The sequence below is a fragment of the Salvia splendens genome, chromosome 20 (genome assembly GCF_004379255.2).
Source record: "Salvia splendens isolate huo1 chromosome 20, SspV2, whole genome shotgun sequence".
In the NCBI taxonomy this organism is placed as follows: Eukaryota; Viridiplantae; Streptophyta; class Magnoliopsida; order Lamiales; family Lamiaceae; genus Salvia; species Salvia splendens.
In genome coordinates, this window is record NC_056051.1 from 26,955,302 (window position 1) to 26,982,181 (window position 26,880).

The 26,880-nt window shown below is 37.1% G+C and overlaps 5 protein-coding genes across 7 annotated transcripts; 2 read left to right on the forward strand and 3 right to left on the reverse strand.

Moving 5' to 3' along the window:
* Positions 1–1,068: 1,068 nt before the first annotated feature.
* LOC121781923 lies at positions 1,069–3,036 on the reverse strand. Its single transcript, XM_042179629.1, has 2 exons — positions 2,316–3,036; positions 1,069–1,596 (listed from the first exon to the last, which is right to left on the reverse strand). Exons 1-2 carry the CDS (start codon positions 2,794–2,796, stop codon positions 1,517–1,519), a joined length of 561 nt encoding a protein of 186 aa, XP_042035563.1. The 5' UTR covers positions 2,797–3,036; the 3' UTR covers positions 1,069–1,516.
* A 2,907-nt stretch (positions 3,037–5,943) lies between these two features.
* LOC121782798 (protein WVD2-like 1) lies at positions 5,944–8,662 on the reverse strand. Its single transcript, XM_042180746.1, has 7 exons — positions 8,443–8,662; positions 7,537–7,903; positions 7,162–7,250; positions 6,967–7,051; positions 6,808–6,879; positions 6,604–6,714; positions 5,944–6,474 (listed from the first exon to the last, which is right to left on the reverse strand). The coding sequence occupies exons 2-7, from the start codon at positions 7,897–7,899 to the stop codon at positions 6,160–6,162; spliced, it is 1,035 nt and encodes a 344-aa protein (XP_042036680.1). The 5' UTR covers positions 7,900–7,903; positions 8,443–8,662; the 3' UTR covers positions 5,944–6,159.
* A 3,056-nt stretch (positions 8,663–11,718) lies between these two features.
* On the forward strand, positions 11,719–13,379 carry LOC121780756 (inactive protein RESTRICTED TEV MOVEMENT 2-like). Its single transcript, XM_042178380.1, has 2 exons — positions 11,719–12,107; positions 12,364–13,379. The coding sequence occupies exons 1-2, from the start codon at positions 11,954–11,956 to the stop codon at positions 13,260–13,262; spliced, it is 1,053 nt and encodes a 350-aa protein (XP_042034314.1). The 5' UTR covers positions 11,719–11,953; the 3' UTR covers positions 13,263–13,379.
* Positions 13,380–14,037: 658 nt separating this feature from the next.
* On the reverse strand, positions 14,038–17,333 carry LOC121780598 (protein RBL-like). Its single transcript, XM_042178206.1, has 5 exons — positions 17,176–17,333; positions 16,988–17,086; positions 14,776–15,863; positions 14,442–14,700; positions 14,038–14,306 (listed from the first exon to the last, which is right to left on the reverse strand). Exons 1-5 carry the CDS (start codon positions 17,192–17,194, stop codon positions 14,200–14,202), a joined length of 1,572 nt encoding a protein of 523 aa, XP_042034140.1. The 5' UTR covers positions 17,195–17,333; the 3' UTR covers positions 14,038–14,199.
* A 1,691-nt stretch (positions 17,334–19,024) lies between these two features.
* LOC121782248 (DExH-box ATP-dependent RNA helicase DExH3-like) lies at positions 19,025–26,306 on the forward strand. 3 transcript variants are annotated; one of them, XM_042180002.1, is made up of 7 exons: positions 19,025–19,319; positions 19,760–19,995; positions 20,264–20,359; positions 20,571–20,759; positions 20,923–21,082; positions 21,171–21,271; positions 26,195–26,306. In XM_042180002.1, exons 2-7 carry the CDS (start codon positions 19,864–19,866, stop codon positions 26,270–26,272), a joined length of 756 nt encoding a protein of 251 aa, XP_042035936.1. In that variant the 5' UTR covers positions 19,025–19,319; positions 19,760–19,863; the 3' UTR covers positions 26,273–26,306. The 3 variants fall into 3 exon arrangements, with proteins under 3 accessions (XP_042035936.1, XP_042035937.1, XP_042035938.1); XM_042180003.1 differs by lacking the exon at positions 26,195–26,306 and having other exon boundaries at positions 21,171–21,376; XM_042180004.1 differs by lacking the exons at positions 20,923–21,082; positions 21,171–21,271; positions 26,195–26,306 and having other exon boundaries at positions 20,571–20,601; positions 20,688–20,891.
* The last annotated feature ends 574 nt before the right edge of the window (positions 26,307–26,880 follow it).

Here is a 26,880-nt window from a genome sequence, read left to right on the forward strand (position 1 = left end):
TTCACCGGCATAGACACTTTCTCTTTTGAGGAGGGGACGACGGGGGCGGCACGGGCGACGGTGACGGCACGGGTGACGGGGGCGGCACGGGAGACGAGGACAGCGCGGAGTGAGCCGGGCCCATTGGATTATGTATTTTTCTTTTTTTGAATGACTATGTATTTTGCTTTTTTTTCTAACTATGTTTTTTTATGTTTTATGAATATGTATTTTTGCCCGTATTTTGCTTTCCCGTATTCCGTGTCAAAATTATATTTCCGTTTTTACGTAATTAAATTATTGTGATTTTTTTTATTGCGGGATATCCTAGTGGGAAGGGCGGACATAGGAGGGGATGTCCTAGTGACGTGGCAGTGGGATGGGAAGTCCTAGTGACGTGGCAGGAGGTGTTTTTGGGATGTCCTAGTGGGATGTCCGCCCACTGGAGATGCTCTTACTCCTCATAATAGACAATCTTTGCCACTTTCCTCAATCCAAAAAATTTGTATTCTTTTGTGATTTTTATTAATTTTATCTCAATTAAAAATCTCTAAATCTTTAATAATACTATTAATTATATATATATATTTTTTACAATTTTCAACTATATCCTAACCTTTATAAAATCGTAATTATTTATTGGAACATCAAACCAACACTGAGATCGTGGATATAGAAGATGATCTACTTTTTCTTCGAAATAAATTGGGTACAGACATATTAATTAATTTTATCATTCTGAAACAATTATCTAGAATCAATTAATTATATTAGTAAAAACCGAAAGGAATTTGATAAAATTTGTAGGGCAAAATTGTTAGAAAATTATGAGTTTTTGATGAATTCTAGGCTTGTCTTGCGACTTTAACAATAGGCAGTAAAAATGATGAATTTTAATAGTTTTTTCAATTTTTTTCGAAACACGTGTGAGGCCAAATAATTCATAATTTTTCAAGCAATTCATCGTAAATTCGTAATTATGCATTGAAAAAAAACCTAATATACTAGTATAATTAATGTATACAATTAACAAAGATCGAGCATAAAACCGTGTTATAATGAGTCAATGACTATTGTCTCGATGCCGATATAAGCATTTTAAATATTAAACTACTTATCCATTCTTTACAAATTTGACGGACACAATGTTTTGATAAAAGAGAAATCCTCACATCACATAGAAGGAATAGTAGTACAAAAACGTACAATAGTAGATAGAAATGGGCATGTTACAAAAATATATATGCCCATATTATAACTGGCCACTTCTTATGAAATTACTCCAATTTTCATTGTGTGATTACGTTTTTTTCCATGTTAAAAATATGGAAAAAAAAAGTAAAACAATATATGGAGAACAAAATTGCCTAAGGGTCTAACCATGATGTAACTGTAAATAATATGGTCGTTCCAATCTTTAAAGAAATTATTGACTTCACAATATATGATGACCTAAAAAGCTTACTTCTTTAGATAATCACAGCAAGCTTCTCTCTCACACACACCTCTCTCTCTCTGGTAAATGATTCACCCCTTTTTAAGAGGATTGCTTCACAGAGCAAGCAACGGCGAGTGCCCAATGCCTTAGCTTTGTTTTCACATGCTGAGGATCATCACCTGCGTCATAAGAAATTAATTTAATTGTTTGATTGATATTGCAATTCTAATTAAAGTTGATTTTGCGACTCAATTAAAAATGATGCTTCCAAAAGCATGAACTATTCAGTTTCTTGATTTTCCACGGAGAGGAGTCTCATTTTTTTTCGACACAAATGTGAATTGAAAAATTTGATGGAATGTGATATATTTTTTATATTAATATTATACTAATAAATAAGGAGTAGTTAAATGAGATAATGAAATACATGACCTACTTATAGTTTTATAGTTAAAATGAAATGATGCTTTTATTGACGGAGGCCTAAATTGCCAAAACTGGATTTTTATTAGCGGATGGATGAAGAAATTTTAAGGTTAATTGCACGTAAAATCATAAAATTTGATCAAATTCTAGTTTATAACTTCAAAATTTAAATAATAAATTATAAAGTTTAAGAAAATCGTAATTGTTCCACGATGATTTTTTCGTGGCAAATGTTATGTTAAGTTGTTGGGTAGTAAAATTTCAATGATGTTGGTGAATAGTGAACATAAGCATGTATTAATACGACAACATGGACTATACGACTTCGTTAATAAACAAATTTGGCAGAGAATTTTTGAAACATCATTATTTATCATCCAAATTTTGAAAGTTGTGGAACACTGCATAAATGACCCATTTTTCGTGATTTTATAGGCAATTAACCGCTTAAGCGACAAGTGTACGTACGTACCCGGGTTGCATATCTTCCACGAATCAGAATCGCTACCGCACGAGGAGGATCGGGTCCCGAGCCCTTCGGACCCGGGGCTAGGCGCGGAGGCGTTGCTGCCGGGGCTAGAGATGGGGCTGGTCACGAACTGCCGGTTCACCGCGAAATAAAGGTCGAGCGCGGGCAGCGTCATACAGAGACGCTGCCCGTTCTCCTCATCAAACCCGAACCCCAGCTCGATGCACCCCTTCAGCTCGTGCAGGTCCTCGTCGGTTAGATCCTCGGTCCTCCGCCGCTCCTGCTGGACGAACCGGCGCCGCCGCCGCCTCTCCCACGCGATGTTGCGTGGGAGCTCGCACATCGACAGCTGCTTCGACAGGCGCCGCTTGTTCTGCCAGAACGGCGGCGCGTGCTCCAGCCGCTGCAGCTCCTCGCTCTCGTCAGACGAGGGAGGAGCCGACGACTCCGGTGAGGGATCGGCTATCTCCGATGCCTCAATCATGGTCAATTAATTCAATTGAAGATTGAAGATCAAATGGATTGTTAATGTGGAATTAATTTAAGTATAAATGTAGTGTTAGACGGGAGGAAACAACGGTGGTGAGATGGCAGCCACGGCGGTGGAAGGTGGGGGAAGCCGCCTTAGACCGCCGTGGAGGGGTGGTGGCCTGGGGAAATAAGGGTTGTTTCTTTTTATTTATTTTTGAGTTTTGAAGGAATATAATTATGTATAAGAAGGTTTGGGAAATGGCACCACCAACTAGAGCAAATATGGGTTTGGCGAGGTTATATGGGAAGTGTGGGAAGGGAAAAGCGGTTATTGCGCGGCTTCTTACCCTCCATTTTTAACTGCTTTTTGTCATCCATTGTTTCTTGGTTTTTGTATTGTATGTCACAGTGTAAATAGTCAAATAGAGGTAATGACAATTAATTATAGGGCTTAAATGCCAAGAGAATTGCTCATTGTATTTGGTTTAATTATTCCCCTATCAAATATGCTTAATGACAAATGAGGTTAAGATTCATATTTTCCTAGTGAACAAAATATAGCAACGTTTCAGCTTATCACAACAGTTATTAACTATTGTTACCTCTGCTACATGAAGAGGAATTCATTAGAACATGTACGAGTGAGTAGTAAGCACCTCTTACATGAGGAGGTGTGCTACAGCTACATGAGCAGTAAGCACCTCTTACAATTTTTTTTTTCATTTTTTTAAAAATTTGTTTAATTACCTATAAATACGCCCCATTCCCCTAATTATTTTCACACCATTCCAACTCTTTATTCCTACTTTTTCTCCCTAAAATTTGTATATTCCATAGATGAAATTTTGTTGTATAATTTTCCCCTTACTTTAATACGACGAAAATTTAGTTTTCAATTTTAATTTATTTCATTATCTCGTTTTCTAATTATTTACAGTCCGATAATTTTAATTATAATTGAATTAAAATATAAAAAAACAAAATAAAGTGAAATGTGGCTAAAAAAAGTGTCCACTATTGCTGTGGAAACTTTTTTTTATGGCCGCGGACAAATCAGAAGTGGCTGTGGACAAAAAAAGTGGCGGGGCGGGTGAAAGTTTCCACCCTATTGTGGATACTCTAAGGGAGTCTTTAGTTATTGTACAAATAAATTTAGTTACTCTTATTTAAAGAGTCATTTAATAGGATTTAGTTACTTCAATCCTTGTTGTCACGGCTCTTATCTGGGCTCAGTTGGGGTGATACCGTCTTAGTCATCCATGCCCTCGCACCTTTGCTCGGGGTTGCTCTGATAATGATGTCCTTGGCTTTCACAGCTGGAGTTACCATAGTTCTTACCAAACTCAGGTGGCTCCAAATCACTCTGCTTACCATGAGTACATCTTTCATCGCTCTATTGCTTCTGCTTCTGCTCCTGCTCCTGCTTCCTTTGTGTGCACCAATCTCTTCAAGGAGTGGGATAACACCACATATTTCACATTGTGGCACTGTATAGTATCTAGTTATCTATGTTGGTATGTACTTTTAATTATTCCAGAGGTTGTGCCACTATGTCTTATCTACTTATTTTTGTTGGTATGTACTGCTTTATTCTAATAATAGTGAGGTACAACACTTCTTGAATAAGATAATACTCTATACTCTATTTATATGTGGAATTAGAATAAAAAACATTGAATGGTTGCTGATCTTGATTCTTGTGGTGTTTTGTAGGATTGTTAATTTGGTATTAGGATTTCACTTTGTTTGGTTGAGATAATGGTGCTGGAAACTTTATGTTCTTACAAGTTGTTTTGGAAAGGGTTCAAATCTTAGCTATCATATTTTTTTTTGGAATTGATTGGAATTTATTCCATTTATAAAATGATTGTTGATCCCTTGTGCACAACGTTGACGTGTTATGTGTGAACGCATCAGGGGTGCTAATTAATTAGATGCAAACCCTAAATGACCTTCTGTTTTTCCTTATTGTTGTGTTACTTATTTTTTCACTCCACCTATCTCATTAATCTGGACAAATACATTCTTAACAAAAGTAATTATTATTTATTTTATTTATAAAACCGAAAATCAGTGAGAAAGTCAATTTCTTTATGTTAATTGAGTCTGTTTATATTTTTATTAGTTCTCTATATAAGTGTTAGACAAAATAAGATCTAGAATACTTATATGACAAAATTTGAGTAATAGGCTAAAATAAGATTTGTATATGTGGGCTTTTTAGAATTAATTGGGCTAGAAAATATCTACAACTAATTAGATTCGCCCTTCTCGGCCTTAAATGGGCCGCCGATCGGGCCCTCTAAATGATAAAATGGGCAATAGCCAGGCCCAAACTTATCGGCGTAGCTTCTGTGCATATTTAATTTTCTAACTTCCTAGTTTTGATCACGATTATTAAGAAATGATTCATCATGGACCTTAATTTAAAAGTGAATCTAGATTTGATATGTAATTTCTAAAAGGATGAAAATAACCAAGATTTTATCATTAAAAGTTCCTACATAAGGCTGGGTCGATACGATATATCGTATCGAAAACGTTGTATCATGTATCGTATCGAAAATATCGATATGAAAGAATTTCATATCGTTATCGTATCGAAAGTTTCGATATATCGAACTTTCGATATGGATAATATCAATATCATTACCGTATCGATATTTCGATATATTGTACCGAAATTTGATATACCGTTTAGAACGATATATCAAAGATCGATACGATATACCGAAATATCCTACCGTTTCAAATACCTGTATATCAAAAAATATAATTTCAATATGTATTGAATTTCAATATATTTCGATATATACAGTATATATCGATAATTCAATATGTATTGATTTTCAATATAATTCGGTATATCGAAAAAATTGATATATATCGTATATTCGATATAAAACGATATATCGCGATATAAGGAAATTCATATCGTTATCGTATCGAAAATTTACGATATGATATCGTATCGTATCGAAAATTACGATATACCGAAAATTCGATAATTTTTTGATATTTTTCAATACGATACGAGCAATATATCATTTTTTCGATATTTTTCTCCGCCCTATTCCTACATGATAGAGAATGTAGTACTTCTTTGTGATGAAACAAAATGTACCCCTCCCATCCCACGATCTAAGTGACACATTTTCACTTTTAACTGAATTGTGTTGCATGTAAGAGCATAGCTGCATAGGTTGTAGTAATAAATTACACAAAATATACAACTCAGAATTTAGGCATCGCCTTTGGCAAGTCACTGCATGTAACAAAGTTGACTTGCACAAACATACAACCATTTTGATCAAACATAAGGAAACAGAAGAGAGTTTTCCAGCTAATTATAAATCTATCAACTACCAATACAAGTTCAAGATTGAGCTGCAATTTCAGCATTCCCCTGCTCTTCTGCTTGAGAATTTTCGACCGTCTCTTTAGATTGCTTCGTAGGAATCTTGGCTTTGATCGATCCATTCACCTTTCGCGCATAAGTTTGATCCTTACCCTTAGGGGTGACGGGAGAGGCCTTTTTCTGAAGAGGAGAAGCTCTGCCTTCTCTGTAGACGCCTACACTGTGACGAGATGCTTGTCCACAGGATACCTTGTCCTCAGGAGTCGGTTTGACTGCATCACCGCAGCTCTTTCTCCTGCTTAGGTTTGGTGATTTGGCACGGGTGACAGGCAGCTGCGTATAAACATATTTAGTCCAAAATGACACGAACTTGCAAGATGCAAAAACGATTTACCTTGGCATAATATACATGAATCAGTCATTTTAAGTAGAGCAAGCAAAGCTCTGTAGGAAAATGAATACCTTTTTTAGCTCGACTTTCGGTGGAGGACCGTCACGATAGAAGCTAGGAACAGGATTTGCTTTGTACATCATGTTCCTCCTAAGCTGCTTTATTGCTGCTTGTTCTTCTTCCTACATATTCAGGTGTAGGTTATAACAGGAATTTTGTAATAATCTCGAATAAGAGGGACGAGAAAAGAAATACAATACAGAGGAAAGCCATACCTTGGTTCTAGCTTCATAGTCAAGTTTCTCTTTCTCCAAGGCTTTGTGCTTCTCTTCTAACTTAGTGTAAAACTAAGAATGAAAGATGGGGAGAAACGATAAGAAACGTAAAGAACTAGAAACAATACGAAATTCGACTTCATTCAGCATACAATGTACCTCCTTACGCCTCTCTAAACGGTTTACACAATTGAATCTCGGAGCAACCGGAACTGTGACTCTCGTCCTTACAGAAGTTGCAGTACTACAAATGCTAAGGAACTAGCATAAAAGCGTACTGCTAAATTTCAAATAAAGAAAAGAAAGTGCGTGCAAAACCAATCAAGTAAAAAGAAAAATACAGCCATAGGATACGAGGAAGCCAAAGACCAATTATCTTCTTCATCGTTATAATTTTTGCAATGAGGCTGCATCAGCTTCCTTGAAGACAAATGAGCAATTGGCTGGAACAGGAACAACCATCATCAGCAAGAAAGTTGAATCTCCGCAATCAATATTATACTTACATAGCATATATAGAACACCAACAATGAAAATTACAATAACAATGTGGAACATACATCCAACAATCGATACTTGCTAGAGACTCTAAGCCATAACGAAACAACTAGCATGTCAATCACGATGCAAACAATTGGAAACCACTTGACGTAGTGTGGACATCCTCCAAAGACATAACTGGGAAGATACATACGAAACTAATGTGATACTTAAAGAGGAAACACTCACCTTTGCTGATCCTGGAGAAAGTGAATCACGACACTTGGGCAAAACTTCTGTACCCGAATCATTGCTTTCAGACCCATTAGCAGATGTAGGTTTTGCTGGCGATTTCTCAGGAGACTTGTGAACATCAGCCTTAATAATCTTCTCCTCGGGTTGGTGATTGGTGCTTTTCACCCCTAGCACGTCTTGTTTTTCATCGCAGCCGTCTGGAATTCTAGCTTTTATGTTATTATCCTCCACCTCATAATCATTCTTTCCAGATTTCTCCGGTACTGCTTTTGGAGCAACACGGATGGTGCCATTCGATCTTTCATTGACCGTGTTCATCTTCTTATCAATACGAAGACCTACAACACCTCTCCCCATTTTCCTGCACCAACATAAAGCTAAGGCTGTGAACCAAATACCTAATTTTCAACGAAAACTTTTCTATCTATCACAATTGATTATGATAGCTAACAGCCAGAAAACAACTCCAAGAAAAAGCTAATTTTTTCGATTCAGATAGATGTTTGGGCAAATATATCGGAAAAAGATAATTGGTTGTGAAATTGCTCAACAATGCTGCAAAATCAAATTCATTTTTAGGCATATATTCAAAAAGGAAATGGAAAGAACACTTCACACAACATAGATTAATTAATCGAAAAATAATAGCTATCTACACTTCCGTTCAAACTAATGATCGTTAACAAGGAAATTGCATATATCAAATGGCAGAAAGCTAAAACCCCCTAAATCCTTTTAATTCAGTGAAAGATAAAACAAAAACACTAAAAAACAGCTCAACAGCAGCTAGAAACAACAGATTACTAAGAAAAAACAAGCAGATCGAGCCAAATATCACAATCCAAATGATTCTCAAACAAACAGAGCTTAATTTGTTTAAAAACAAGAGAGATTTCTCACAAATGTGATTCAATTTCCTCCTCCTTTCTGCTCCCGATCTGAGCGACAAGATCTTCGAATGAATTGGATTACAAAACACTTCCTTCACCGCTGCCACAATCCACGACGAGCAAACGTGGGCGCAACTCGCTGCTCTCTCTCAACCAATGGAGGTTTTGGCCCTCTCTCTCGAATCTCGAAGCCGCTAATGTCGGGCCGTTGCTGCTGATTTATTTGCCTCATTGGTTTGTCTATTTTTCTTTTTTTATTTATTTATGGGAATATTTTATTTTTTTAAAGACAAATGTATTTAAATTCTATATTTTCAATAAATGAGTTGATAATGTTTGAAATTTGAAAAAGGAAAAGCTCTATCAATGTTTTTCTCCAAAAATAATTCTAATCGCTTTGAGATTCATGACTTGATAAGGTTTTTAATCTTCGATTAAGAAGTCGAAGTTTGATGGATGTCAACAATAATATCAAACAATGTGAATAAAATTCTTCCATCTCTAAGTAAAGTAAATAAATCGGATTTGTGTGAGTATGATTGTAATTCTAAAATAAAAGTAGAAAATGTTAAAATGGAATTTACAAATAATAATTAGACTAATAACAGGAAAAAAGAAATACAAAACTCCCACAATTTCGCTGGAACAATTCTAGCAAGAAATTGAATAAATGTTGTGCATAAATATATTTTAATTTAAATTATTCAATACTGTATTAATAAACAAAAAAATAAGCAATAAGTTATAGGAGTAACTTTTATATCCCTCTAACTTGATGCATTCTAATATTTTACAACAATCTAACCTTTTATTAGTTTAACATCCAACTAACAATACTAACACTTGTTTAAAGAATAATAAAATTTCTTTTTTTTTTAATAGCTAATACAAGGTTGAATAAATTTGATTTACTTTCTTGTAATAACGCCGTCAAGTAACGTGGATGAGGCTGAAGGTTTTTAATTTTCAAATATCAACATATGAAATTTCAAATATAAAAGATAAGTCAAAAAAGTGAGAAATTGGAATTTGAATTTATGTGTTGCACTCCAACTTTTCATACTTTATGGGCCCGGCTTCAATTAAGTCATACATCTACTATTATTATTTGAAAAATAATATTTGACCAATAACATAATCAGTTATAGTAATGTCAGTTATAACAAAGATATTTTTGTAATTTAATAAATAAATTTATATAGTAAATTAAAATAATTAGAGAAAGAAAACCATATTTAAAATATTAAACTGATAAATAATTTATGATCATTTGTAATTTGTAATATATTGGATTACTATTATTTACTCCAAATAGTGTAGATAACAAAAATAAAAATAAAAAATAAAAATAAAAACAAAAGATGAAGTGTAGCAATTTCGTTCTAGTTTTATTATTTTATCAAATAAGTATATAAATCAGGTAGTCACATACACATGATGCTAATATGCGTATAGATTAAAATTTTCACACCCCACTTGGATTATATTATCATTATATTAATAAAAGTCCAAACTTGATGTATCACATATCATTAATTTTCTTTTGGATTATACTAATATGCAAGTTACATGGATTAAATAATCATTAGCATCTGAATCATGTATTAGTTTGTTAGAGCTAAAAAGTTTGTTGCAATAGTGTTTTATTTATTTATTTATTTATACTAGTAAAATCCAAATTCCATTTTCACATATTCATTCATAAGCATATTTATAGTTCTCGGATCAAACTACAGATCAAAATAATAAAAATATTAAAAAGTACATAGATTAATTTATATTGATTTACGCACCATAATCTCTATAGGAATTAGTCTACAAATAGATGATAGTAATGAAAGAAAATTATTCAGGTCTATATTCTTGTGATAATTTCATTGTTTTTCCTCGCATTTTAATTAATATTTTTATCAAAAGCAAGATTCATGTTTCGTACTCCTCTGAAGTCAATTATATTTTTATTTTAAATTTCTTAAGTGTTACTTTCATATGGAGTAATATGATTAAATAAAGTTATTGAAGGTACAATTTATAAACTAATTTAAGAAATTTGTAAAAAGCAATGAATATGGCATTAAAGTCAATTAAAATCTATGACAATAATGTGGAATGAAAAAAATTAAAGGAATAGAAGTGGGTCAGTAGTTATGCCAACATTTAAGTTCATTTTTATAACATAAATAAATATTCACAATTCCTCTTAGGTCACCCCACCGACAACATAGTTATTAAAATGACTGCTTTTGCGTGCGTTCGTGCGGTGTGTCGGTGACCGAAATCAAACTGGAATGGATATTTGCGCACCCATCCAAATACATTCATATAAATTCATATGAATTTACTAACTGAAATCAAACCATATTAGGTACTCCATCCGTCCTATAATAATAGTTCTACTTTGTTATTTTCGTTGGTTACCCATTTACCCCCGAAGTGACTCAGACCTCCGACCGTTATCCATCCGTCCTATAATAATAGTTCTACTTTGTTATTTCCGTTGGTTCCCCATTTACCCCCGAAGTGACTCGGACCCCCGGCCTAACGGTCGGAGGTGAAGTGTCTTACCACCGAAAGGAAATTAATCCCCAAGATGCGCCTCGCAGGGGTCGAACACGTGGGTCCAAATTAGGTACTCCATCCGTCCTACAATAATAGTTCTACTTTGTTATTTCCGTTGGTTCCCCATCTACCCCCGAAGTGACTCGGACCCCCGGCCTAACGGTCGGAGGTGAAGTGTCTTACCACCGAAAGGAAATTAATCCCCAAGATGCGCCTCGCATGGGTCGAACACGTGGGTCCGGCCTAACGGTCGGAGGTGAAGCGTCTTACCACCGAAAGGAAATTAATCCCCAAGATGCGCCTCGCAGAGGTCGAACACGTGACCTCTGGGATGACGCGATATCCTTGCCCCTCAACCACTTGAGCCAGGGGGCTTGGATAATAAGCTATCTACTTACCCATCCGAATATTCTTCATTGTGGATTAGAGTTTTTGATTGTCATTCACAACTCAAACTCGCTTTGAAATTGTGAATTAGAGTTTTTTGTTTCATTCACAATTCAAAAACCATCACTTCGCATTTAAGATGAAGGATAACTTATGCATAAATATCTCAACACATTGTAACATGGATAATCAAGTAAACGTCGTGTCATCACAATTCTCAAAGAGATGAAGAAAAAGGCAAAGAATCAAATATAGGAAAAATTCTTACTTGGGATAGAAGGTCAAGTAATATCACCAGTTTTCATCCCTTTTGAAAAGCAATCACTTTTTCAGAGTTAGTTATATCTTTGAGGAAAAGAAATTCTTTCTACATTGCATCTTCACCAATCCAAATCCCAACAAAGCAATACAAGTAACCCTAATGCAAAGCAATGATTTTCATTCATATCAAGAAACTCGTGTGTGTATATATACATGTAAAATCAAGAGGCTGTCACACACACACACACACAGTTGCTGTTATATAGTTCAAAATAGACCCTACCACATTGAGATAAAAACCAATTGCAGAGGAAATGGCAATGAGGCCGAGAGGTGGAGGTGGCGGTGGCGCTAGTTCTAGACGGACAACAAGGTCAGGCGTCGCAAGACCAGTCTACGATGATTTCACGCCAGAGTTTGAATGGGAGCAAGACGATGAATCTCATATTCTCAGTATTTATCTTCCTGGTGCGTAAGCATACTGAGTTATCAAATTCTAGTTTTGCATACACCGGTAATATATGCTGTGTTAATTCATGAGATGTTGATTTGATCTAATTTTGCATCCGAAGAAATATTCGTGCATGGTTAACTGATGTGGCATAATCAGACGAGAATTAAAACGACGTTTTTGCAAAATCAGATCAAATAAATAGCGTATGCAAAACACTATCGTGGCTAAAATCGGAAAAAAAGCTCGAGAATTTCACCCTTTCTTTTGCAGGTTTCATGAAGGAGCAGGTCAAGGCTACCTTGGAAGGACGAAACACCATCCGGGTTCGTGGAGAACGCCTTGTAGGTGGCAACAGATGGAGTCGCTTTCAGGAGAACTTTCAAGTTCCAGAAAATGGTGAAATGAATTCGGCTCGTGCCAAGTTCCATGGCGGGATACTTAGCATTTCAGTCCCAAGAGAGAAAGTTGGGAAAGAAGATGCAACGGGAAGCGGAGGCGTTGATGGCACCCGAAAGCAACCCACTCCTCAAAAGGGTCGAGTAGAAAGTACTCCAGAAGTTAGTGACATGAAAGGTGGTATTGAACAACAAGATTTATCAGGTCATCCGGAGACGAAACGTGGTCTGGATGGCAATCAAAAGCAACCTATCCTGGAAAAGAGCCAAGATAAAGCTTCTCCAGCTGATGGTACAAGCCAATCTGCGGAAGAGAACAGTTTAGAGCCTCTGAAGGCATCAGCTGAACCTAGCAACAAGGCATCAGTCGACCCAAAAAACCCGCCAGATAAGGAAGGTGATCGGAGAGGAAGGAGCTTTACCCCAATGAGAAGTACTGGAAATGTAACTTCCAAGATTGATGTCAATAAAGAAAGCAATGTAACTAAAGAAAAGCACGTTGCATCAGAGAAACCAGACGAGGAAGCAAGAGAGAAGGAAGGTAAGGAGACTACCAAGATGAAGAAATTGGAGAAAGACGGAGCCGCGAACGCAGATGACAAAGAATCATATAGAGCTTCAAAAAAGCAGAAACACAAGAAGGAGACGAAAGGGCTCACGGAGCTCAATGAAGAAAGGCAGTTGCTGGTGAATATGGGGACGGCTATGCTCGTTATCGTGGCACTCACTGCTTATGTCACCTACAGCTTCGTATCTGCAAAAGATAAAAAATAGTTTCTTTATGATTCAATTTGTATACTACACAAGAATATGAGGAACTTGATAGATATAATAGACATAGAATATGAAAAGTGGTAAAGAAATAAAATTCATTTTCCTCAATTCCGAACATACCTTAATGTGTTTAGATGTATGCTCTATAGTCTTTACACAACCATATCAGAAGGAAATCACTAACTTCATTAACTTAACGTATTAATGAGGATGGCGGGTGAAACTCCAATATGCAAGAACAACCGGAGAGACTGAAAATCGAATACACAAATTTCCTGTGATAAGAAAGAATAAACCTGACACGTATATATACATGGCTCAATCTCTAAGCATACTCTACCAGTAATGCAGACAAACAAGAAATATAAACCACAATAGCCATCAAAATCAACAAAGAGGTATTTTTGCATTAAATCATAATTGAAAAACCATTAATATCGATAAATTAGAAGGTAAAGACGAAAAACACTGCCATGAGCCAAGCATCAATGCAGTGGAACCCGTAAAGTCTATCTGTAAACAACAATGGTAGTTTTCGGTTTTGAAGATAAAATAATACCAAGATATAATCTAGGATTGAGTTATGAGATTATTTTAGTCATAGGGGGTTAGCTATGACTAATTATCTCATGATTATCCATCTAGGATTGAGTTGTGGGATTGAATCTCATGAACCAAACACACTACAAATTTAATCTCGAGATACAATCTTGAAAACCGAACACCCCCAATAAGAGTTGCAGCAGATTATAATAATATTGAGGCAAATTGGATATATTTTCTGATGAACATAACTTCAAATATAAGAATCTTGACTTATGTGGAAGCAGAAGACAATAAGTGAAGGTATGGTGCAAGTCAAAGTTAACATCCTTCACAACTACTAAGACTAGAAACCTAAAACTACAAGACATCTTACAGCTCCAAGTAAATTAAATTATGGTTTTGACTTTGGAGGTGGCTTCTTAATACTTTCAGTTTCAAAATCCTGAAACTTCTCTGAAGGCATCCTCTTTCTTTTTAAGCGCATTCCTCCTGTGTCTTCTGCAAAATAATTGCAATCACTTTAATTGAAGCCGGGAAGAATAATATCATAATTGCTTAGATATATGTTACATGACATAAATGAAAAGGCATCAAAGTCCTTTAAGCAACTTGCAAGGATAACAAAAAGCTTACCTTCAAGGGGACTGGATTCGTGATTTGTTAGAAGGCCATTTTGCCCTGCCTCCTCGGAAAGAGGAGATTCAGTCTCACTGATTTCCCCTTCCTTTGAAGTATTTACAACAAGCCCATCTTCCATCTGAACATCGGGGCATGGATCAGGGGGTAAGAAGCGTATTTCTCCCTGGGACATGTCTGAATCACTGAAGGCAGAATCTCCCTCGGTGTTCAAAATATCAATATCTTCATCTTCGTTGATACCTAAATCTTTTACCTGGAAACATATTAACATCTCAGTTAGGAACAAACAAAAGAAAACCAAAGTGGAAAAAACCAAAGCACTACTCACCTTTTCTGTTTCAGGCACCAAGTCAAACTCATCTTCTCGCTCCACATACTCCTCGTTTTCTTCAAGCTCTTTAAAATCAGGAGCAAATGCACTCCAGTTCTCCGTATAATCCTTTGCCCAGATATAGACCAAGCCAGTCAAGGAGACGGAAACAATTATGGGTTTAATGGGATGCCATGCCAGATCTATTAATGCTTCTTTTGGGCCCTCGAGAATTTTTACAAGATGCCCGGCCCTGTCCCATATATATATCTTATGCTCTCCTTTGCTAGCAGAACCTCCAACCACCCATTCCCCGTCACCACTAAAGCATGGTGCTTTCCAGTGCACTCTGGTGATCGAATCTTGAAACTCTTGGAAAAGAGCCAGAGACCTCGATCCTGCAGCTTTTAACTTTTCATCTTCATCTTGCTCAGCTGATTCATGGTTAGCTTTACCCAGCGCTGCACGTCCTCCTTTGAGTGGCAAAAGGTTTTCGTAGATTCTGATGATTCTGTCATTTGAGTTTGTCAGAAGATATCGTCCACTTCTGTTAAATACGATATTCTTTATGACAGCACTCCCCGGTACAGAAACTATACCGAGTATTTCAAGGCTTGTACTATCAATTATCAGTATCTCTCCTTTGGAATTTCCTACATATATCAAATCTCCGTACTTGTTGAAGCACGCGGCGGTAGGTGTATATGGAGCAGATCCGTCTGAAAATTTATTTCGTATTGGAGGGGTAGCACCATTCCCTGTATCAGACAACGACACAGGAAGCCCAGTTACGGTTTCTGTGAGCAAGTCGATGATCATGGGCGCTGATGACAGAGGACAAGCTAGGCAAAATGACGGAGTGGATGAACCAGGATGCAGACGAGCTTGCAAAGGAGCTTGTTGCAGGGCAATTCGAGCTATTCTCTCTCCTTTGACCACGTCCCAAAGAGTCAATGTCTTATCTGCAGCTGACACCAGTATGCGGTGGCCATACTTGGACCAACAAACACTTGTTATTGCGGTAACACATTCCTTATCTTTTAATTCTTTAGCAATGCCTCTGGTTTCAAAATCCCATATGACACAACTTCCATCAGAGCACCCAGCTGGCAAAAATGTACAAAACAAATAGCAGAGTTAGAAAGGTGCTAGCTTGCAATCGAGCACATCGGATAACAAATAGAAAAGAGAGATCTAATGTGGTTCAAGGCAAAAAATTTACAAAACAGATAGCTGAGTTAGAAAGGTGCTAGCTTGCAAACGAGCACATCGGATAACAAATAGTAGAAAAGAGAGATCTAATGTGGTTCAAGACCAACAAGGGCAAAAAGAACAAGAAAAATTAGAATGGCCAGTTATTAATCAATTAGGCAAAAGAGTTAGAAGTTTGGGTCGCAACTCGCAAGAACTCATTTTTTTTATTATGTGCGAATTAGACTAGTCTTATGACACATAACATGGAGCAACACATGTCATCGGAGAACCTAGAAAAGGCCGTTGCATTCGGAAACAGAAATCACAGAAGAGATCAAACCATGACAGAAGGAAACATCAAGACTGGAACAGCCAATGTCGAAAGCATACAAATCATACGAGCCACACAGCTCGACTTCCCACGAACAGAACAGTGGGGAACAATTCCTTTAGTGTTTCAAGACAAAATAGTACTATAGGGGCCCGATCGGTTCTCACTATTGTACATGACTATATGCCATGTTCGGTCGCCATTTTTCTCAAAAACATGGCCGGTGCCAATTGTTCAAGGCTAGTTCTTTTATTCATATAAATCGGTTCAATTACAATGGAGAAAGGAGGCTGCCTAAATACACAAACGAGATCTTCTATACATGGTAAGGATTTGCCCTAGTATCAATTATCATTAATGTGTGCATATCAATTCTTGGTGCCTAATTGATCCTTGATTGATTTCTTTCCAACACCAATGTATCTATCTCAGCCCGATTATCCATCTCACCTCCACCGCTATCACGCTATGACTAATTTGATCCAAGATAAAGTCTACTTTGACTTATCCAATATTGTATCCCGGTATTATCTTGTCTAACTAACCGAACATCACCAGGTAAACACTCAAACCAAGTAAAGTAATGAACTGTTCAGCCACCATACTCAGCTACATTGTTGATAGCAAACACAACAACAACAACAACAACAGCAACAACAGAACTGAATTGAAATTAAGATATACAAAATCATAACAAAATCATACCAGCAAGAAGGTTTCCACGTCGATTGAAGGCGATGCATTTCATAACTCCACGCTCCAAATACTCCTCTATCACTTCGGGAAAGTCCCCCTGGAGCGGGTCTGCATGCACCCAGAAAACGACGATGTTTGTAAAAACAGCAAAAAGGGGAGAAAAGGGGTTCATTAGATTGAAAGAGAGAGGTGTATACCTATAATTGGAGCGTTCATGGCGCACCGAAAGATTCAAAATTTGCTCCTGGGTTTAACCAATTTACGAATTTCTGAGGCGTAAACACAACTTCAACACGAACCCATTGCGGGAAACAATCAGTGGGGTCTGAATTGAAGAGAGTGAGCGGTAAAAGGGGTGGAGTGTGGAATTCGGGTTTTGGGTCAAATTTGGAGTTATTTTATATACACAGAGTTTTACCAAAATAATCAAATTATGAAACTGATAATGATGGTAACCAAATGTAAATACAAAGGCCATGTTTGGTCGCCAGGATTCTGTCTGGGAAAGTAATCTGATTCCTTAAATTTTAAATTCCTGTGTTTGTTTCCGTTTTTAATCAAACTGAGAAAGTAATTAAAATCCTAAAACAAGGAAAGTTAGTACAACTTTCCAGGATTTTGAATCCTAACTTTTCTTAGTTATTCTTTTTCCTGGTTTTAGGATTCTTACATATTTAATGCAATATAGTATAGTTTTATTATTATTATTATTATTATTATTATTATTATTATTATTATCATTATTATTATTATTATTATTATTATTTATTACAATATTTTAAAAATAATTTAAAAGTATAAACCATACTTAATTTCAGGAAATAAATAACTATAATTCAAATTATCATAATTATAACTATATTATTAATATTTATATTTAATTTTTATTATCATAATAATAATAATAATAATAATTTATTAAATAATTAAATATAATTATAATTATATATTAATATAATTATTATTACTTTATAAATTAGTAATTAACAATAAAATTGTAGTAAAATTTTAAATTATAACATTTATTCAATTAAAAATTTAGTAAATATAATAATAATAATAATAATAATCTTATTTATTATTATATTATTATATATTATGATGTATAATCCATATTTAAACTATCCATCATAATAATAAATAAAATAATATAATTATTATCATTTGTAATTAATAATTTATTAAATAATATGTATTATTATTTTTTATAAATAAAAAACGATAAGTATATTTTTAGTTTAGTTTTTAAATCAAATATAAACTTTAAAATCTTGATATTTTCCAAACACGGGAAAGTAAAGTTATTAGGAATCATATTCCCGGGATTCATTTTCCCAGGAATCATTTTCCTTGCCAACTTTACTTTCCCGCCAACTAAACATGGCCAAAGAGTAATCCAAGATGTGAATTTTAATTGTGGAATAAATACTACTCCCATCTTTTATTTTTAGTCCTTTAATTTTGTGAGTATTTCGGTATCATACCTACACGCGATTTTATAATGATGATTATCAATTAAATTAATCCTATTACACAAATCTCTACCAATTAAGGTTGATCTTCTAGCTATCATGCTGTAAAAAAAAGAATATACAAATATATTTTTTTTAAGTTTTTGAATTTTTTACTTGTATTAGAATTCAAAATTTGTTAGATTATAATACTCGTACAAAATTTAAGTTATGGTATACTTTATCATTAGTCTTGATTTATTTCGTGTCTATATTATAGATACATAGATAGATAAAAAAATATTAAAACATCACAACCAATCTTGATAAAGTACCTAATTAAATAAAAAATTCTTTTTGTAGAGATTTATATTTTTTAAATCTTCATGTACAATTTTGGGGTAAGTTTCCATATTTTAGAATTATGATAGTTTTAAGATTTACGTCTATTAATTTCCATATGTAGTTCTTCCATAAATCTATTTGTCAAAAAAACATTAATTAGACATATTTCAAAACTAGTGAATTATTTTCTCCTATTTATGATTCGTTTGATTTACTTGACACATTTCATTTTTGTTAATTAATTGTTTTTATGGGCTTTTGGCGATTTTCACAAAATAATTCTTCCATTCTTTCTTCATGTAAATTTGGACAGTATCTTTGTAATTTAAAAAAAATACTTCTATAAATTAATGAACTGTTTTAAGATTTTAACTAATTAACCATGAATAAACAAATCCTGGCTAAGGGCGTTACTTGCACGCGCCGCCAGCAAATCCGCCGCTTTTTCTTCCACTTTGTATGTATTACGGAACTCCCGAGTTGTGCCTATCACCGACTACACCACCGTCGCCAATGGATATGGATGGAATTGCGAATACCACTCAGTAATTCTTAAAATTTTGCTTTTCTATAATTGCTCTGATGGTGTTTGATATAATGTCAGTTAGTTAACTACAGCTCTGAATTTTGAAGTACATTACTTTTATAACTTATGATTGATTTAAAAATATCATCTTGAATGTGGAGTGTGTGGAAATACTTGAGGATACTACATTTGAGATATGGTGCAAATAGAATAGAAGTTCTTGATTTCTCGGTTGTTTTTATGATGAGAAACAGAGTGATCATCTGTTTCTCAGCTATAGAATTGCTTGCATTTACTTGATAGTTGTTTGATGTATGGAACCGATTATTTATTCTATACACATTCTAATACAGCCGTCATCATCAGTTGTTAGCAGATATGCATGGTATTGCTGACTAGATTCTTATTCAAAAAGTCTGATTAGTTCATCTTACCCGAATCTTGTGTTTACCCGGTCAGGTTGTCATCCCATTGGGCTTGCAAAGAAGGGTTGAGAGTTTGCTTCAGGAACATCTTGCGGAACAAGCTTAAACTCCAAAAAAGGCGGTCAGATTTCAAACGAAATGGAGTCCAGCAATCCAGTTGAAAATGCTGATACTGCTGAACATGCAGACCCATTTCTTGATGCTTCTGTCATGGAGAAGGTTTTGCAAAGACGGAGCTTGCGATTGCGTAATATGCAAAGAACTTGGCAGGTATGCATTGGTATGCATTTCATTTGAATGTTGATGAATTGTAACTTATTCATTTTTTGGTGCAACATCACTCGAATTAACTAGGTTCACGAATTGCATTACTAACATGACCTTATAAAATATGTTTGACATCCTTATAGCTACAGTTTTATTTTATACTCTACTAAGATATAAGTGCTTGTAACAATTGATTAGCAAATCAGCCTTTATGTCAAAATTATATTATGTTTTTTACGTCTCAAGTCAGTTAATTATTTTCTCAACACAGGAATCACCTGAAGGAAGACGAATGCTGGATTTTAGGAAATCTCTCCCTGCATTTAGGGAGAAGGAAAGGCTCCTTCAAGAAATTGTGAAGAATCAGGTTAAGTTCTTGATTCTTTGTGAAATTGTTAGTATCAGTAGAATTGTGATCAATGGGATTTTATTGTGACTAGAAAAGGATTGACGGAACGTTGAAGATCGAGAATCGCAACTTGAACTTCAAGAATTATGATATTCATTGGTCAAGTTGTTTTAACTTTCTTAATTTATAATTACATATGTCAGTTCCCAAATTTTCTTGTAAACAATAGGTTGTGGTGATTTCTGGAGAGACTGGTTGTGGTAAGACCACTCAACTCCCTCAATATATTTTGGAGGCAAATATAGAGTCTGGCAGGGGAGCATTTTGTAACATAATCTGTACGCAGCCCCGAAGAATATCAGCAATGACTGTCGCAGAAAGAGTTTCTGCTGAGCGGGGAGAGCATCTTGGTGAATCAGTAGGCTTGCTATCTGTTTCTTCTTAATTTAATTCTAGTTTCAGTTTAAGTGGTGTATCTACCTTCTGAGTTAAGTCAATTATGAATGGATAATTTCCAGTTGTCACAGCTTCTTTTCTTTTAGTTTCTTTATTTAAATAATAATTTATGATTTTCATGTTAGATTGGATATAAAGTGCGATTAGAGGGAATGAAAGGCAAGAATACACATTTGCTTTTCTGTACCACTGGAATTTTGCTCCGAAGGCTCTTGAGCGATAGAAACCTAGATGGTGTAACACATATTTTTGTTGATGAAATTCATGAGCGAGGCATGAATGAAGGTGCGCCCTTATATGTACACAAATTTGATCATCTGTTTTATTACAGCTTATAAGTGTTATATTCCCGACATGCTGCTCCATTTTCCAGATTTCTTGTTGATTGTCTTAAAGGATCTTCTTCCACGACGACGGGATTTGAGATTAATCTTGATGAGTGCCACTCTGAGTGCTGATCTATTTTCTAATTATTTCTGTTGGGATTAGATGAATGAGGCGTTGAGGATTAAGAACTTGGAGATTTCGAATCTTGAAGAGAATTTCCTTCTTGGAATATTGGAATGGAATTGTGTAAAAGCTATTGTACAAAGCTAACTAAAAGATTAGCTATTTAACAAACTAACGGCTATTTTTAATCCTACGGCTAGGATTAAATCTTGACTACCAACCAGATCTAATGGCTGTTAAAACGAGTTGTCATAGCAGCCGAGCTCTTCTTCATGTTTTGATCTTTCTCTCCAGATCACGGAGCTGCCGAGCTTGTTGCCGAACTGCCGAACTACCGAACTTGCGAACTGGCGAACTTGCGAACTGGCGAACTTGCCGAACTTGCCGAACTCGGTGCGCGAACTGCCGAGCTATCACAATCTACCAACAAATTGCAACTGAGCAATTAATGTCTTCACAAATCTCCACCTTCATTGACCAGTTGGAATTGTGGCTCTCTGCAAGCCAACCAACTCCAAACAAAACTCAAATTTCTCTCTTGTCAACGGCTTTGTCAGCATATCCGCAGGGTTCTCCTTTGTATCCACCTTGAACAATCTGACCCTACCTTTCTCCACCTCTTCTCTCACAAAATGTAGCCGCACATCTATGTGCTTGCTACGTTCGTGGAATACCTGGTGCCTCGCTAAACACAATGCACCGTTGTTATCACACCCTATGGGAATGACTTGCTGCTTTACCCCAAAATCTGCAGCTATCCCTCTCAACCAAAAACTTTCTTTAACCGCAGACGTAAGGGCAATATACTCGGCCTCGGTTGTGGACAATGCCACCACATCTTGCAACATTGACTTCCAACTCACAGCCGAACCATACAAGGTGAAAATGTATCCGGACTGAGACCTCCTTGTATCAACATTGCCTGCGAAATCACTATCACAGAACCCCATCAACACCTCAGTCTCTTTTCCAGCATCAGCTTTGAACAAGATCCCAATATCTCCAGCTCCCTTGAGATATCTGAGTATCCATCTTAAAGCCAGCCAATGCTCCTTTCCATGGTTGCTCATGAATCTGCTTGTGCAGCTTATTGCTTGAGCCACATCTGGCCTGGTTCCAATCATTGCATACATAACACTCCCTACAATGTTTGCATACGGGATAGCTTCCATTTCCTGCCTTTCTTCCTCTGTCTTCGGTGATTGCTCCATTGATAGCCTGAAATGCTGTGCTAATGGAGTCTTTGTCAGTTTAGTATCCTCCATCCTAAACCTCTTGACGACTCTGGAAATATAGTCAGTTTGATTCAACCACAACTCTCCTTTCTGCCTGTTTCTGACTATATTCATACCCAGAATTCGTTTGGCTCCACCTAGGTCCTTCATATCAAATGCAGACCCCAGATCATCCTTCACCTTCTGTACTTCTTGCTGCGAGGCTCCTGCCACCAACATATCATCCACGTACAGAAGTAAATAAGCAACAGTAACACCTTTCCTCTTCTTTATGTACACACACTCATCATACTTGGACCTCACAAACCCATTCTTGAGTACATGGTCATCAAATTTTTTATGCCATTGCCTACTAGCTTGCTTGAGACCATATATGCTCTTCTTGAGCAGACACACCTTGTCTTCCATCCCTGGCTTAATGAACCCCTCAGGCTGAGACATGTAGATAGTTTCCTCCAAGTCTCCATGCAAGAATGCTGTTCTTACATCCAATTGCTCGAGTTCCCAGTTCATTCTTGTCACCACAGCCAAGAGAATCCTAATTGATGTGTGCTTGACTACGGGTGAGAACACCTCATTGTAGTCCACCCCATATTCCTGAGTGAATCCTCTGGCTACCAACCTAGCCTTGAACCTTATTTGTTCATTATCAGCGGACTCAATCTTTTTCTTGAAAAGCCATTTGCAGCTGACTAATTTTCTGCCCTCCACCTTATCTACCAGGATCCAAGTCCCATTCTTGATGAGGGAATCTATCTCCTCAATCATAGCCTTTAACCATCTGTCTTTTTCTTTGCAATTCATGGCCTCTGCATAAGAGCCAGGCTCTGCAAAGTCTAATTCTTCAGCCACACAGAGAGCAAAGTACAACATCTCTGCATCTGCAAATCTGCTTGGTGGCCTTACATTCTGCCTTCTTGTCCTGTCTCTTGCTAGTTGATAATCTCTCAGGTTAGTTTCTCCAGCTACAGTTACTGGAGTATCTCCATCAGAGCCTTCAGATTCTGATGAGTCATCCATTCCCCCAACCTCAACACTAGCACCAGGCACAGAAGTTTCAGCATTCCCAGATGGCTTTTCGGTTTTCTTGAAGGGCAGCTCAGTCTCAGTGAACACCACATCTCTGCTCACAACTACCTTCTGCATTCCAGGCTCCAAGCACCAGAGTCTATAGCCTTTTACCCCAGATTGATAGCCCAACATCACACATCTTAAAGCTCTTGCATCTAACTTTGTTTGCTTCATATAGGCATATGCTTTACACCCAAAAATCTTGAGTTGTGAGTAATCTCCATAACTTCCATACCATCTCAAGTCCGGAGTGTCACTTTTAATGCTAGAGGAAGGGCATTTATTTATTAATTTGACAGCAGTGGACACAGCCTCTGCCCAAAACCTTTTCTCCATACCCGAGGTGAACAACATGCACCTTACCCTCTCCATAATAGTTCTATTAGCCCGCTCCGCTACACCATTCTGCTGGGGATTTAAGGGGACGGTTCTATGCCTCTTAATGCCCCTAGACTGACAAAAGGTCTCAAACTCTTTAGATAGGAACTCCAAACCATTGTCAGTCCTTAAGCACTTGACTGCACAGCCTTTCTCTTTCTCCACAATTAGGCACCACTCCCTAAACTTGGAGAAAGCCTCTGACTTCTCCTTTAGTATGTAAACCCACATCTTTCTAGAGTAGTCATCTATTACTGTCATGTAATATCTCCCTCCCCCAACAGATAGAACCGGAGAAGGCCCCCACAAGTCGCTGTGCACATAATCAAGTGGGGCAGTGGAGGTGTGTTTACCTTTCTGATATAAAAGCTTCTTGGCTTTGCTCAGGATGCATTCTTCACATGGTTTGCCGGATCTTTCTTCAGATCCTTCAATCACATCCCTTTTCATCAGTTCTTTAATGCTCCTATCAGCTGGATGCCCAAGCCTTAAATGCCAAAGCTCCATAGACCCTGACTTCACTGCATTTGCCTGAGCAGCATCTCTGACAGCAGATCCACATAGATAATACAAGCTGCCATTTCTTTTGCCTCTAAGCACCAAACTTCCACTTCTCCTGACTTCCATTGCCCCATTAACAGAACCAAAAGAGCAGCCCTTCTTTTCAAGGGACCCCAAAGATATCAGATTACGTTTTACTTCAGGTATGTATCTGACATTACTCAAGATCATAGTGGAGTTATCTTCAAGCTTGAATCGAACACTCCCAATTCCTTTAACCTGGCACACTTGGTTGTTGCCCAACACCACAGTCCCTTGTGCCCCTGAAATCTCTTCAAATAGCTCAACACTGGGACACATGTGAAAACTACATCCGGAATCAAGAATCCATGATCCTACTCCCGGCCATTCCATCACATTCAAGGCATGAGTGGTCTCTTGCTCCTCAACACAATCGGAGCTGGGCTTGGGGTTGTCACCTTCTTGGGCTTGCTTCCGCTTCCAAGCGAAGCAATCTTTCTTGAGATGCCCCGGCTTCTTGCACCAATGGCAAGAGCGTGTCTCTTTCTGGCCGCTCCCATTAAACTTGGGGGCTTCCTTGTCCTTCTTGAATCCCCTTTTTCCCTTGAACTTTTTGATAGTCAAGCTCTCGGGGACTACCTGAGTTCCTTGGTCCCCATTCTTCTGCAATTCCTTTGATCTGAGGGCCGACTGAACCTGTAGCAAAGTCACAGTCCCCTCCCTTCCAAACAGAATTGCATCCCGCATCTGATCGTATGTTTTAGGCAGGGCATTCAATAGGAGTATGGCCTTATCCTCTTCCCCGATGGTGACGTCGATGTTCTCAAGATCATCGATTGCCTTTCCGAAATCTTCCAATTGCTCCAAAATATTATTCTCCTCACTAAAGCGGTATGAATACAGCCGCTGCTTCATAAAAAGTCGATTGGCAAGGGATTTTGTCATGTACAACTCCTCGCACTTCTCAAGAATTCCGATCGCCGTAGTCTCCTTTGAAACTTCTCGCAAGACCTTGTCTCCGAGAGATAACACTACCACGCTATGCGCTTTAGCAAGTACCTCAGCTCGCTTCTGTTTTGATCTCTCATCGAGAACTACTTCCGGATCATCTTTGTTGAGTGCATCCGCCAACCCTTGCTGGATTAGCAACGCCTTGATCTTCATTCTCCACAAACCGAAATCATTTTTTCCGGTAAACTTTTCTGCTTCAAATCGCGAAGCCATTGAAATCGATTTTAGGGCTTGATCGATTCACCACTGGAGCTTTCCTTCTGGACGCCTCTCCGATTCCCACAGACGGCGCCACTTGTTGGGATTAGATGAATGAGGCGTTGAGGATTAAGAACTTGGAGATTTCGAATCTTGAAGAGAATTTCCTTCTTGGAATATTGGAATGGAATTGTGTAAAAGCTACTGTACAAAGCTAACTAAAAGATTAGCTATTTAACAAACTAACGGCTATTTTTAATCCTACGGCTAGGATTAAATCTTGACTACCAACCAGATCTAATGGCTGTTAAAACGAGTTGTCATAGCAGCCGAGCTCTTCTTCATGTTTTGATCTTTCTCTCCAGATCACGGAGCTGCCGAGCTTGTTGCCGAACTGCCGAACTACCGAACTTGCGAACTGGCGAACTTGCGAACTGGCGAACTTGCCGAACTTGCCGAACTCGGTGCGCGAACTGCCGAGCTATCACAATCTACCAACAAATTGCAACTGAGCAATTAATGTCTTCACAATTTCGGTGGAGCACCTATGATTCATATTCCTGTAAGTTCAAATAGGAGTTGCCTAAAACTTATGAATTTGCGGTGTTAGATCCTGCAATAGAGTCTTGTTTGGTACTTGACCATGTCTTTGGATAGGAAATCAGTTTTTGGGTTTAGTATTGGACTTAATCTGCAACGGTCGTGACGGATGTTTGTGTTTATGCATTAAATACCCTTTGAAGAGCAAGTTTTATATGGGTGCAGGGCTTCACTTATCCCGTGAGAGTCTGTTTTCTGGAAGATATACTGGAAATGACGGGATATAAGATAAGCTTCGGAAGACACAAAGACAACTTGCACCACAGAACTATAGCGCTAGAGAGTACAACAGTCGTTATGGTACTGGATGCATCATTGTCCTCAATGCATGCAAAGAAGAACATTAAAAGTAAAGGGATAAAATACTCCCCCAAACTTGGCATGATGTCCATAGTGCATTCGGGTGGGAGGGCGGGTGTATCTCCAATTGTAGGTGTACTCTCTCATAAGCTCCAATGTAAGCCCTTTCTCCATGTTGCTCCTACACAAACAACAAACAAAAACAAAACACACAAAAAGAACACTCAATTCAAAATAAATGTTGGAGGAAAGAATTGAGCAAACAAAACCTCCAACATATGAAACCAAAAGATAAAAGAAAGATAAAAACTTGGGTTG